General features: G+C 37.4%; 1 protein-coding gene across 1 annotated transcript; it reads right to left on the reverse strand.

The window, feature by feature from the left end:
* Window positions 1-1,537: 1,537 nt before the first annotated feature.
* lrrc38a (leucine rich repeat containing 38a) lies at window positions 1,538-10,312 on the reverse strand. Its single transcript, XM_084100005.1, has 3 exons — window positions 10,145-10,312; window positions 8,470-9,907; window positions 1,538-2,637 (listed from the first exon to the last, which is right to left on the reverse strand). Exons 2-3 carry the CDS (start codon window positions 9,095-9,097, stop codon window positions 2,393-2,395), a joined length of 873 nt encoding a protein of 290 aa, XP_083956131.1. The 5' UTR covers window positions 9,098-9,907; window positions 10,145-10,312; the 3' UTR covers window positions 1,538-2,392.
* Window positions 10,313-15,367: the final 5,055 nt, after the last annotated feature.

Consider the following 15,367-nt stretch of genomic DNA (forward strand, 5'->3'; position numbering starts at 1 on the left):
AACTTGATTTTATAGTAATTTTATAGTAAAAATTATTTTGTAAATAAAATCTTTGGTAGAAAAAAAAAATGGAAGTCAATGGGTGCCGTCAACTGTCTGGTTACCAACATTCTTCAAAATATCTTCTTTTGTGTTCAACCGAAGAAAGAAATTCATATAGGTTTGGAACAAATTGATTGATTTTTGGTTGAACTATAATGCTGCGCATTAATATTTATTTTTAATAATAATAATTATGAATATTTATTTTTTGTTATTTCTCTTCTAAAGAATGGCCATCCAAATCATACTAAGGAAAGGAGTAAACAGTAGGGATTAACACAGGAATGTTATTTCATAACATTAGTACAACCATGGAAGATGGACATGCTATAAATCAAGGCAATTTTGAGGATGGGAACTGAGAAATGGCAAGGGACAGGAGGAGACATGATTAGTCAAATATTCAAAACCCATCCTCAGTAGCGGTGTCTGACTCTGAATTCAACTCAACTGGCCCACAGACACGTAACCATAGCAACAAGAAGATCTGGATGTTGGAGAATCATAGCCTCATTTTGACAAATTCTTCCCTCTGTCTCATTCAACTTTTCGCCTAGAAAATGAATTGGGAGAAATGAGCACAAATAAGCATAGTAGCCTATGTTTTCCATCCTCTCTCATCTCCATCTCGAGGGGTGATCGTGGAGTCTCTCTGTCGTCGGTTTCATTTATGACGCTGCAGTAAAACTTAAACGTCACTGTTGCTCAGTCATGGATAGCTGACATCAACAGCAAATATATTAAGCTTGATTTTAGAAGCTTTCATCAAGAGAAAAAAAACATCCCCCAGCAACCTAAAAAACGAAATTCTATGTGCAGTAGAAGCCAAATGAGATTACATAAAGGAACTGCATTTGCTCCATTGTTTGCTTTGCACTTTGAAAGCTTCCAGGGCTTTCTGGGTCAAAGGAAAAGGAGGAATGATATATCATGTCATTGGTTGCACCTGCAGGAACTTGCTGTTATTTTGGTGACAGAATGCAGGACTGCTTTGGCTTAAGACAATATGAAGAGGAGATTTTATAGAAAATAATTATTTGAGCTCTAAAAAAAAAGTGTATAATGAAATGTAATATTATAGTCTCTGTTTTGGTCTGTGTGTTGGGACTCTTAGTTTGAAGTTCTTTCTGTTCTGTTTTGCCTAGTTTCCCTTTTCCTGTTTAGTTTGTTTGCTTGGTTGTCATAGTGATTCATTGTTTCATTGATTCCTCTCTCATCATCTGTGTATTTAAACCCTAGTTATCTTCTGTTCATGGTCTTGTGTTGAAGTTTTGTGCTTTGTGCTCTGTATGGTTCCTGGTGTTTATTAAATGTAAGTTAATCATCCTACTGTGTCAAGCGTGTGACTATATATGAAAATAATTTACCTCAAGATTTACTCACCAGATACATAATTTCTTCATACCATTACAATTAAGTTATCAGAATTGGGATCAGGTATATATGCAAAAAAAAAAAAAGAAAAAAAAAAGAAAAGATTAAGACATGATATTAATCATTTCAAACACTTTGGCGTCAATGTTTATTTAGTCATAACATAGAGTAAAAAAGGAAAGAATTGACTAGACAGAATTGACATAAAATGAAAGACAAAAAGTTCCCTTTTAATTTAGCCTTTAAAATATCTTGATTACTTGATATATAATTTTGACCCATCTGTAACTACTATATTAAGAGTATGCATGACATTTATGAAGTTGTTGTAGGTTACAGACAACAGCCAAACATGTCTTACAATATTTATAATGTTGTTTTGAACCCTTCTCTTGAAAAACATTTACTTTACAATGTATGCTCATTTTATGTTAATTCTTTGGTGATAAGTGCCATTATGGTTTATGAAAAAGGGCTTACAGTATGGCTCACTGGGATTGTGTGCAATGCCTTCTGTACTTTAAAGTGCAAGTAGCTAAACCTTACTACAGTACAACAGAGCAAGATACATGTACATAATACCAAAAATAACTCATGTAGAAAATACTAACTCGCACATCTCATAAAAAGACCATTGTTGCTGTCTAATGTCAAAATATAATGCTGATTACTTTTGAATACAGGGGCATGAGACAGTGGTTTTCACAAACTGCATGTTCAGGAACAGTTTTAGTCTTAAGGCTCAATTCAATCATTGGTGTTCAAGTATAAAAATATGATGCTTCTTGCAAGCAACACGGATGAAGGTTGTGAATCACGAGATGCGAGACAGCAGCCTCACCTTAGTTGCACTGGGCCTAATTCAGGGTTCTTTTGTCATGGAAATAAGGTGAGTCACCCCTTTATCCAATCCCTTGGCTTCCCCTGTGTTGAATTATGGGTAATTTGTAACTTCCATTCTGTCCAGTAAGTCCCCTCATTCCTCTGTCTCCTCTTCATCTGTCCTTTTGGATTTGAGTCGCTGGAAACAGTGGATAGTGGAAGCCAAAAAGAAACTGGCAATAATGGCTACCACTGAAATACAAATTCCAGAAAAAATCACTATAAGATAATCAGTGAGAGTCAGCAATCCCCGACACTCCCGGAAACTGTCCTCAGAAAGCTCAATGAGTGACACCTGCCGCCCTTCCACTGGAAGAGAGCACTCCATACCCTCTAACCCTGTAAAAGAGACAGACGGAGAGGGAAAACAATTATTGTGGAAAATACATACAGTTTCTGGAAAAAAAGTGATATTTTTATTCCACTTCACTTTAGATAAATAGATACATACACAGAACATGATTAATGCTTTTAATGCTCTACGCCCCAGCCCAGACCTGGGGCACGTTCAAGTTCAAAACGGTGCGCAACGTTTTGCTACGGTTTCCGGGTTGAACGTCATGTTTCCTGGAAACGGCGTGCAACGGGGTTTGAGATACGTTTTCTCTTGTTTGGTGGGTGTGTGTCAGAACTGCAGTCCAATCAGCAGCAACATGTATATAGCCTAAAGCACGCGGTATTAAAGTGAACTCGCACAATGGGTTCAAGGAAAGTAATTTACAAATGTGTTCAATGCAGCTCGGTATACGCAACAACTGAGGATATTAGAAGACATGTTTGTCGTAAGTTTTATTGTAAAAATATAGGATATCAACATAATGATGTAGTTGTTTATATTTTTAGCTTCATTGCAAGTGTATGACATTTGGTATAGAAATAAACAATGGTAATTAAGTGCTTTTCCTAAAAATGAGAAAGAAAATACAGGGTATTAAAACAGAATGAACTACAAATAAAGTCAGTATGTGAGGCTAAATAGATGTGTTTTAGTCTGAATTAGGTAAGATGTGTGCTTCCATTTCAGTTTCAGCAATCCCTTCACTCTATTGGGATGTTCTCTTTTGTTCTGGGCGGCAAATGCAGTAACTGTAACATCGGGCATATTTTGTAGTATTAAACACATATTTATACCGACTTCATCAGGCTCCGAAAATTCTTCACAAAGAATGGCCTTCTCAGCTGCCATAGTTGCAACTCTTGCGTCATCAGAACAGTGTGTTCAACGCATCAAAAAAGTGGAGTATCCCTTTAGGTAACGAACATGATGCAGGACAACAACAACTGACTTCAGATGCTGCTTAAAAAAAAAAACACACTCCAGATAAAAATAATAATTATGGCCACATTGTAGCCTTAAAAGTTTGTGTAATAAATTCTACGTTGAACCAAAATACTTATTTCTTAAGTTACTTGTCTTTCAATGCTTTTCTCATCTAACATGAATGACTTAATTTCACATCCAAAATTGATGTGCGATTAATTAGATTTAAATTTTTAATTGCTTGACAGCCCTAATACACACACACACGCACACACACACACGCATGTCCTTCCATAGATGTAATGATTTTAAACGGTACAAACTGTAAATTATATCCCCTTACACTAACCCTACCCTTAAACCTACCCATCACACACAACTTTCTGCATTTTTACATTTTCAAAAAAACATCACTTTGTATGATTTATAAGCTGTTTTCCTCATGGGGACAAAAAAAAAATGTGCAAGGATTATGGATATTGCCATGTTTGTGGGGACATTTTGTCCCCATAATGTAGGGTTTACCAGGCCCCCCACACACGTAAGCTTAGTTTTTTGTTTTTTTGTTAGTGTTATTTTTGTGTTATTGGACTAGGGAGGAAGTTTAGAATTATAAAATATACAGTATATTTTCATAGTACACATTACTTAAAATGAATGTCATTTCTCATTATATGACAGCTTCAAAAGAAATGCCTTGGAAAAAAAAGGTACATTGAATCTTTAGGTGAAGAGTCCATGGAACATTTAGTTTGGTCTCGCATGACAAGTGTTCAGTTTCCGGACTTGTGTGAGTTTCCGAACCAGCTCACATGTCAGGTCACGAATGTCACAAGCATCCTCAGCTGCACAATATCATGCACAAACATTATGGAAGTTTGAACAAAGCACCATGTTTTGTCATTTTTAAAAATCTCAACCATCCATTACATCATATTATGATCGAATGAAAGCCAATTTGCACAAAAATGTACAAACATTTCAGGTACACTGTGAAAATTCAGCTTTGCATCACAGGAATAAATTATAGTTAAAAATATATTAAATTGAGATTTTAATATTAAATATTAATATATATATATTATAAAATATTAATATAATATTTCAAAATATAACTGTTTTACAGTATTTTGACCAAATAAATGCAGTCTTAGTGAGCATATATTCTTTAAAAAATATTTAATGAACTTTTGAACGTTGTGCATCTATAATTAAAAGAAAGTTCAGCTGTTTTTAAACTTATTCTTTCATTTTACTGCCCGTTTCAGTTTATATTTCCCATTTAAAACCCCATTTCATTTCTCTTTGTTCAGCTCTTTAGTGCCATTTGATGGTCACATATTCAGACAGTGTATGCTTCAAAGGATAATAAATGAGCAAGTGGACTTCATTAACACACGCGCGCACACACACATACACAAACTCAAGGTTATATATCCAGCTGAACGTGTAATAACACATAACAGTATTTCATTTAAGTGCTTTTATGATGGGTAAGCTACACAAATGAGGTTGTTTTCCAAATTCACGCTTGGTTTGCACTGGAACACAAAGTGCTCAAATCTGTTTGAGATCAAGTAAAAAAATATATCTTTATTGAAAACCTAGCCACAACAGAAACTCGAAATATCAAAATCTTAATATCATTACTAATGCCATCCTTGTTCCCACTCAAAAATAGTATAGGCTACACATGATCTATAGGAAATAAGACTACAGAAATATAATGTTACAGAAATAAACATATTATGATATAATCAGTATATTCCCTATACTGTAGCATGGTGGTATTATTATTTGGAAATGTTTGTATCTAGCAAAAACACGGTTGCAAATATGACTCAGAAAACTCCCATTACATAACGGCATGATAAGAAGTGAGATGGGATGCTTTCCAATCCCCCCTTCCCCTCCCCTCTCTTTATGGGAAACATTTGTGAAATTTTCCTTGTTGGTTTGTATTTGGATTTTCACAGAGGGAGTTTTAATCTCCTTTCAGCCGTGTGATCAGCGGACACCAGATGACAGATTTAAAGCGGAACATCGCCTACGTAATACAGCCACGCTGACAGACAGACACAACAGAGCGGCAGAGCTCCACCGCTCCATCTCTCCTTTAATTGCGTTCATGCTCAAAGCCCCTTGTGATTCTGTGTAGCTCTTTAGGAGCATATTATTATTTAGGAGAGAGAGAGAGAGAGAGAGAGAGAGAAAATGAATTTTTTAATTAAAATAAAAGAAACGGCATTCTCAGTAATATATAACCGTCCATGTCATAATACAATGCCACCATGTTTGTGCATGTCATTGGCCAAAGTCAGTTGACATCATCATCAAACGTGTGAGGCAGTAAGTGTGGATGAGTCACTCCATCCAGAAGGGGTTTTCCACATGCAGAGGATTCAGTGACCTCAGCCTCCTTTGTTGAGTCTGTCACGTGGCTGTTTGCCCATCTCTAAGAGCTCATCTGACGTTTCATCATGCTAGAGCTTCAGTGTTTTACACTGGAGATCCCCAAAGCGAAAATCACAAATGACTAACACGCACATGCTTTTACCCATTTAGAAAATCCTCACAACGGCCACAAGCTCAGTCAGCCGACTAGTGTCGTATTGCCTGCTGTCACCACATATGTGTAACGCGAGCCATGTTCTTGTGTTCGGAACAATGAAATGAATCAAAGCTTCACCTCTGGTGTGTAATAAAGCTGAATATATGAATCTCATTATCATTAGTTCTCTCCATTCAGATTACACTGAATTCATTCAATACATTTGATTAGTGTGCTCAGAATCCTAGGCTACATGAGCCTGACAAATTCCATCCTTTTTTGCTATAACTCTGCATGTGTTATCTTGTGGTAAATGCATAACTTGTTCACTTCATTGTGATATTATATGACGTGGTAACCTCTCAGGCTCTGTCTGCTGACCTTTGAGGGTTGTTTAAAGAGTTGTGTGTGCGCCTGTCACATATGTGGATGTCACTACACACACTTTTGCTTACATTTTGGTGGAAATCTTAGTTCTTGCTCTTGATTATCCACCTGAATATCAAATTAGCAGGCAACTGAAAGTGTGCCCAAGGTGTGCTATCATCAGTATCAGATTCAATGTTGGGTTGAATAATGGATGTGACGTGTTCATCCATACCCAAGTGCAAGAATTACAACTCTGTAAGGGAGTTTAAACTTGACTATCTAAATTAAAGACTACATTATGGTGGATTCTGATGTATTTAAAGGACTGTCATTTTTGTTAGAATTCCAATAAAAAAAGATAGTATTTTTTCCTGCAGTTGAACCCCCCAGCATTTATAGCATTATGTAGCTACATAACACCACGGTTATGGGTTTAATTGTCAAGAAATGATAAAATGTATACTTTGAATGCAATGCCAATTTCAGTAAAAGTGTCTGCCAAATGTATGCATATAAATATATAATATCTGGACTGTTTAAAACAGCTCGGCACATTTTAATCAATATAGACTCCTCTGGTTCTTCTCTGCACTTGTTCATCAATACAAAATGTAATTACACAATTTAAATGAACATAAATGGTAAGACAAGATTACTTAAGGATATTGTGTAGACTGTACATTCTACAACCCTCAAGAAATACTCATTAAATATTTTGGTTTTTTAAAACCAAAATAAAATATATATTTTTTAAAGTAGCATGCATAAGGATTTAAAGTAATAGTAAACTCAAAGTTAATACCAAAGTCAGTTAACATTGTTAATGACTTGTTAAGAATCTGCAAATGTGTTGTTCATAAAAGATTGTGGAAGGTCAATAGACTGCAAAAATGTGTGAATGGGTGAAAGGTTATTGTTTACAAATAGAACTGAGTTAATCATTACTTTGAAACCGAACTGCTTTATTAGTTACAACCATAAAAATGTAAATCAATATAGTCATATATGATCTAAGACTCTTGCTTCAAATCATAAGTTACAGAATTATTCAAATAAATAGTCTGAATATTAAGCAAATCTTTCCCTAAATACGGAGTTTAATCCTATCAGGAAGATTCACATCTATGAGGATAACACTGATTTAAGAAAGTAACATTTCTCAAATGTTTATAATATTTGGTTAAGTTTCCAGCAGTATACAATATATAATGTATGTGTGACCAAAACCCAAACAATTTTTTTTTATATTTACATGTTTGTAACATGCAACTTAATGTTACATTGGTCTCTTAAACAGACACAGGGGGAGAAAAGTGACCTGTGCTTCTAAGGGACAGTGAGGACCATGCATTCATATTTGATGTAGCTGTCTTGACCTTAAACTTAGACTAGTGGTAAGTGACCTAATGACCAATGGATAGTGTATACAAGAGGGTACAGTTCCCTCAATTTTTTCCTTTAGTTACTCAAATTAACGTCAACCAAGAGAACAAGACATGAGATCAAAATTAGGGAACATGTTGTGTGGCATATGTTTCATGAATTATGCACAAGAATATTTTGCATATTCTAGTGATCACCTAAAGTGTGTCTCTATCCCAAACAAAATCAGTTCATCCACATGTATGACCTAGTCAGAAAATAGATATTCTCACTTCTCACCCTTAGTGTTATTGACCATTTGAATCTTCCACAGGTGAACCACCACACACTGTGAAGCAGGGGCGTAGAATTTAGTAGGGACGCTAGGGACGTGTCCCTACCAATATCCAGTGACACTGATATATCCTTAGCAATAATTTCGATCAAAACTTAAAATATATTTATATTGATGTCCCCGTCCCCACCAATTTCAAAATCAAACCTACGCCACTGCTGTGAAGGGTTCAAGTGATTGAGAAGGTTTCTAGTGTTTATTGGAAAAAAAATAGCATAACATTATTTCACGCAGATGGATGCAGATCACGAAAGCAAGATTTAAGAAGCTTACCAGTTGGAAGCTTGTGACGATTTTCTAACAGCCACAGGAAGAGTTTGGCAAAGTTGCAATTGCATACCCAGGGGTTCCCTTCCAGGCGTATCATCCGCAAGGAAGGCAACTGGCTCAACACCCCGACGTCCAGGCCAGAGAGGGCATTCCTCTCCAGCTCGAGCTCTCGTAAGGAGGTGAGGCCGAAGAAGGCGTCCTTGCTGATCATTTTCAAATACGGATTGTTCCCCAGCCGTAGCTTGATCAGACTACGGGACTCCCCAAAAGTTCCAGAGGGTATCTCAGTCAAGTTGTTGCTCCCCAGGTCTAGATAGACCAGTCTGGAGGATGTACTCAGAGTCCCAGGCTCCAGGCTCGTTAGGGAGTTATTTCTCAGATCCAGGTAGACCAAATCACTGTAGAGAACCAGGAAATCAGAAGGGATCCAGGAAATCCAGTTGTCAGACAGAAGGAGTCTCCGTATGTCCAAAGGGATAGAGTCTGGAAGACGGGTGAGTCCTTGACCTGTGCAGTCCACGGTGTGATGGTCCGGACACAAGCAGCTAGATGGGCAGTTATACCCCCAAGTTAACAAGGTAGAGGATAGCAAGGCAAGGAAAGGCTGAAGCCAATGAACACATGAGAACATTGTCAAGAGGGTGCGAGGTGAGGGGGAGATCGGGGGGGATTAAATGAGGGAGGTCTGGAGAGGGGTAGAGGAGAGGGGATGGGGTAAAGGGTCAGGGGGCAAAATACTAGGAAAGGGGACAGGGGCGCATCTGAAGATGACAGGAGTCAGGGTTGTCGCGAAGGCATCTTTCCTTGTCTCCTAGATTGCAATCTACCAAGGCTTGAGCAGCAGCAAGTGGCTACAAAGACACGGAGCTCTGTTTTCCAGGAGATCATGTAGCAGGCAGTGTGGGTCGTGTGGCAGCCCGCTGGCTCTGAGCTTGAAAGGGGAGGAGAGACAGCGATCGAGAGAATGTGTGGAAGAGAGAGAGAGAGCGCGATGTGAGGGATTAGCAAAGAGGTAAATAGAGACGAGTGAACTAGAGACTGCGAAGCGCTGGGGGCATGGAGAGGGGAGGGGAATGTGACGACAGAAGGGGAGGTGTAGACCACTCGGTTTACCCACAGTCAGAAGGGAATTCTGGTTCTTTAATTCAAATGTACACTATGTGCTGATCTGTATCTTGGTCCATTTGCTTCTGCTCTTGATTGAGAGACATTTGAACTGTGGTGCCCATAACACATTTGACCCAAGGCTGTGGTTGCAAGTCTTCTTCCATCCTGGATAAACAGCTAATGACTTGTTGGCAACAGTTTAATCACGTTCGGTTTCTTTTTGTTATTGTCCTTTGAATCAGTCTGCGTAGTGTCTTATTTCATATTCTGTCTCCATTGCCATGGTGATGCATGTGACGATTAACATGGGGCTGTGCGCATACAGATTACTGCCCTGAAAGTGAGAGATGGTGTGAATAACTGTGTGAACCTCAATGGAGAACATCATTGCCTTCTATTGCATGCTACAAATCAGAAATTGCATGCAAACCTTCTGACTTCGTCACAGCTGCAGACTTCAATCACATTTGTTTATATCCGGAATGTAATGGCTGTCCGGAAAATCTCAAAGCTTTCAAAACATCCACATTTTACATGAATCAAGGTGAATACAAAAAGATTTGGACAGTACCTCTTCTCCAGTGCGTTCATGAAAGCGGTCATTACTCATCGCTTTTCCAGCTGCTGTTGTTTATTTTTGTCGCTCAGTGTTCTTAATTCATGTTTACTCCTGTGCTGCTGTAAATCTCCAGGCAAACAGAACACATGCTGTGACCACAGACAGCTTTCCTCTTACATCACATGCACTGGAGAATGGCATGGCACAGCCCAATGGAATTACACAATACTCCCATAGGTCATATTGTAACCTTAACCTTTCTGGCAGGCATCAACTGAAAAAAAGGACTTGCCTTTGACCTTTTTTATGTGGCACATCTTTGAAAAATATCAACTAGTCTGAAATGTTACTTCCTCCGGTGTCCCTGTAAAAGAAACAAATGTCAGGTTCATTAGTGAAAAGGAAGGTACAGTAGGTTCAGGATATCTTCTCAGTAGGGCATTTGGAAGTGTCAGAAAAGCCGTGCAGATATTCCTTTCACAATTAACGTCTAGCATATGAATAAATTATAAATATCATGAGCAACATACTGTGTGACACAGTTGGCTTTTGGATGGGACACAACAGGAAAGGACACAATGCTACTTTGATCTAAAAAATGTACTCGCATGCAAGACAATAAAATGACGATAAATCTGTTTGCCTTGCTTTGGCAGAGCTGATTCAGTCTCATTTTACAGAACCAAACTATCAATGGTCAAGGAGGGTGCATGACCGGGGGATTAGTGGAGAAGATCATCCAGCTTGGATTCTCTCACCAGGGTCTTTAAAGAGAAAGATGAGATAATCCAATATACACATTCACACACGCAAAGAAGACTGCATGCCAGCGGCCCCAAAAAGAGCACCTGTCAGCCTTGGCTGAGGACATGGCGACACACTTTTCTTCCAGGTGCATTCTGGGCTCTCACTCCACATGATCCTTACCAACATGCCCAAGAGCAAGATACTATCACCGTGCAATGTTGAGACAACTGGCCACAAAATAAATAATAGTCTGAGTCAGAAAAAAGCACCAATAGTCACAAAATATGAATGTCTCGGAAAATAGGACACCCACTTGAATGCACATCATTGACGTCCTAACTACAAGGGATCAACGAATCTGGGCCATATCATTAAAGCACTTTCAATCACAACAGCACTGACAAATTCAATTTATGTTGATATAAGTGCACCGTGGTTTATGTAAAATAACATGACCACGTATTTAGTACAGATTACAGGATTACTGGTTTAATATTTGTACTATATTACTTTGTAATATTTGTACATTGTACTTTTGGTGTGATTTGTTGCGGTGGCTAATTCCATGGGATTAAATAAACACTGTGCAGCCAACAAGGTGATACTACACTTATCAGATGGGCCTGGCACAGTTTGATCATGTTTCAAAGATTGGCCATTGATGCGTCTTTACTTGACCCCTATTTGTCATGACTGCGAGTGCAAGTGTCCAGTAAGCCACTTAAAACATTCAGCATCACCAAATGGAGTTGAAAAATAAAGGTTTCCAGAACACTCCCAATGTCTACCATCGGTTGGATACTATTCACAAATCACCTGCAAAAAAGAATGAACAATTACTAAAAATGGCCAACTATGGTCTGAATTCAGAAGAAGCTTAGTCCCTATCTCTCTTTCACTCATAGAGAGAGAGAGAGAGAGAGAGAGAGAGAGAAAGCATTGATAGCTCAAACATTTGTTCAGCATCTGGTCATTAAAACAAGATTGGGAAGCACAAGTCTTCAGTTTCACTGGCAGAGCAGGTCAAATGCCATTGGCTTTTGAGGGATGAGTTTAAATGCCAGCAGAAAACACTTTCCAAATGAACTGCACGGAAATTAAAAGATATAGGGGAAAAAACATGACAAGTTAGTTGCATTTCGAGATATAATAAGATATCTGAGCAACATGCTATATCAGAAGCACATTAATCCAAGATAAATATGCAGATGGTACTTTGGACAAAAAGCCATCTAACAAAGTTATGAAATAAATACAAAAACATTAATCCTGGACAGCATGACATCAAACATTCAGATGATATGATCTGATGGAATATTAAACATTTTGTGATCTCCAGTATTTGTACTGCTAAATATGCCTACAAAATACTTCTCAAAAGCACGTCAATATACCTTGATCTTATTTTGCAGCCTATAGCTCCCTCTGGTGGGCAGGAGAAGAACAAAATCCACAACACAATCACGAATAAATCATTTAGACACATTTTTTTTTTAAGAGCACAATTACCACATGACTCATGACACTGACCCTTGCTCCATTTTATTGAAGAAAAACATAACGGGTCACAAATGTTCTTTCATAGAAAATAAACCAATAGCAATACTACAAATTTTTCAACTGTAACATCATTCACATGTACAATTTATACAAAATCCAGAGCCTCCTGCTTCACTCACAGTGGTCATGGTGGACAGTACAATGTGTGTGTGAGTGTGTGTGTGTGTGTGAGCACGTGTATGACAGATTAATACCAATGAAAGTGTGTGCATACTATTGTATTGTATGCGTGTACATGGCATAATCCACATATATTCACAAAGAAATGGAACTTTTATCGAATACAGGATGAAAAAAAGAAAAGATATACATGAAGGTATTTTCTAATATATTAACATATGTACATTCTTTTCATACAACCTTTCCAATTCTCTTCTCAAGTTATGGTATATTTAAAGAAAAGAAAAAACACAATGACAGTCCACTGAGCCTGAAATAATAATTATTTTTTTAATTCCCTTTATGAAGTTGATGCCTAGAGCTTCAATGAATGGATAAAATTCATTCATACACCCAAAAGGAGAATAATAAATGGTTTCGCAATAAGAATTAATGCACTTTACAAAACATTGCACCTTCAGTTTTAGATTTTACATATAGAAGGTTGCCCAAAAAAAAAACATGAGATTCAGATAATGAACAAGAGTATCTCTATATATGTGAAAAGTGTTTAGACGTGGAAGACCAGTGAACAAGTTGATAGGAAGCACATTCAATTTAAAAGAGAGGGTGTCAAAGTGTCAACTCAACAACTATTTTGGGTTACAAATGTGCCGAGCTCCGTGAAGAGCAACAGATTAGAAATGTAACTGCTTATTAACCAACACTGTATATACTGAAAACAACAAACAAGCAAGCATGTATTTTGCCACATATTTTACAATAATGATGATTATGTTGTGATGTTTAATGTGTAAAGCATGTCAGATGAAAAATAAATCTGTCCAAGCATTTTCACTTACGCCAAGCTCAAACTGTCAAAATGACCTTTGACACAAACATTTTTTGACTGTATGAGAAGAACTTAATACTGTTTCATGTGGACAGCAAAACTTCTACGAATAGGGTACAAAACAAGGCCTGGAAATGAACGGGACAGGACAAATCACAATTTTAAGAGGAGACAGGGACATTTAAAGTGTTGGAAACCAGCTACTGACTGTCGTTCATGCAAATTTTATGTTAGATAATAGTTTTTCAAACATCAAACATTGTTGTAAGAACAACAGTTCTTACAACAAAAAAGAATTAGAGCTTCAAATGCTTTAAAGTAACTGGACACCAAACTGTACCCTATTTGTGAAGTGTCAGTATGTATAGAGTCGTGGTCAGAATTATTGCCACCCATGGTAAATATGATTAAAGAAGGCTGTGAAAATAAATCTGCATTGTTTATCCTTTTGATCTGTCATTAAAATCAAAACAAAATCTAACCTTTCATTGACATAAAACTGAATGGTGGGGGTGGTGCCAGTAGAATAAATGGCCACAATTATTAGTATACCTAGAAAATCTTATGAGTATAATATATCTGAAGTATATTCTCCTTCATATTTACAATTTGTAGGATGACTAGGAACATAAATTATTATATTTATTATAATATATTGTATATTATATTTAGTATAAATATGAGGAAACTTAAAGGCCAAATTCCGTTAATCATCCATCACAATAAGAATATAGTTCTGATGTGCAGCAAAATATTGTTGAGCTTCAGAAAATGGCTAAAGCATTGAAAATTCTCATTTCCACCATCAGGTCAATAATTAAGAAGTTCCAATCAGTATCTATACCATATATATCAAGGATCACAGCTGGAGAATAATACTTGAGTGTTGAGGTCAAACAGCACCTAAAATCACCATGTTGTTTGGGAGGGTTTCAAGAAAAATCCTCTGCTCTCATCCAAATGCAAGCTCCATCACACTCAGTTATCAGACACGACTGGAACTTCAAACAGAACTGGGTTCTATGTTCAGGTGAAAAAAAAAGAAAAAAAAAGAAGAGCTTTTTGGCAGCAGACCCACAAGATGGGTTTGGTGCAAACAGGGATAAAAAAAAACCCATGCCCGAGGTTAAATATACAGCTGGAGCTTTAATGTTGTGGGCCTATTTTTTTTTGCTGGAGGTCCTGGACATCTTGTTCAGATACATGGTATCATGGATTCTATCAAATACTGGACCAACAGATAAAAAAATTAAAACCTGACGGCCTCTGCTAGAAATCTTATAATGGGCCGTGGTTGGAACTTCCATCAGGACAATAATTCAAAACAAACATCAAAATCAACTCAAAAATGGGTCAATGAGCACAAAATTAAGGTTCTGCCATGGCCATCGCAGTCCCCTGACCTGAATCCTACAATAAACTGAAGAGAATAGTGTAATGTATCAAAATAGACTTGGGAATTTGAAGGATCTGGAGCAGAGATGGGCAACATTTTGTCCTGGAGTGTCGCTGTCCTGCAGAGTTTAGCTCCAACCCTAATCAAACACACCTGAGCAAGCTAATCAATGTCTTCAGGATTACTAAGGCTAAAGGCAGGCGAGTTTATATCAGGGTTGGAGCTAAACTCTGCAGGACAGCGGCACTCCAGGATTGACGTTGCCTATCCTGACCTGGCTCTCCAGGACCTGGACTGGGCCTGGAGGAATAGTCTCTGATCTCTTGTCAGGTGTTCTCCAAACTCATCAGGTATTATAGGTGAAAACTCAGAGCTGTTATATTGGCAAAAAAAGTATTGAATAAAAAGGTGCCATTAATTGTGGCCAGTGTGTATTAGAGAAAAACATTTATTTCATAATGAGAATTTCCCCCATTTTAAAAAGTTTTCCTTCGATGAAAGATTCGATTTTTTTTAAATAAAAGGTCAAAAGGATTAACAATGTAAATTAGTTTTCAACATATTTATCAAGGGTGCCAAT

The sequence above is a fragment of the Abramis brama genome (assembly GCF_963993115.1).
Source record: "Abramis brama genome assembly, chromosome: 22".
Classification (NCBI taxonomy): Eukaryota; Metazoa; Chordata; class Actinopteri; order Cypriniformes; family Leuciscidae; genus Abramis; species Abramis brama.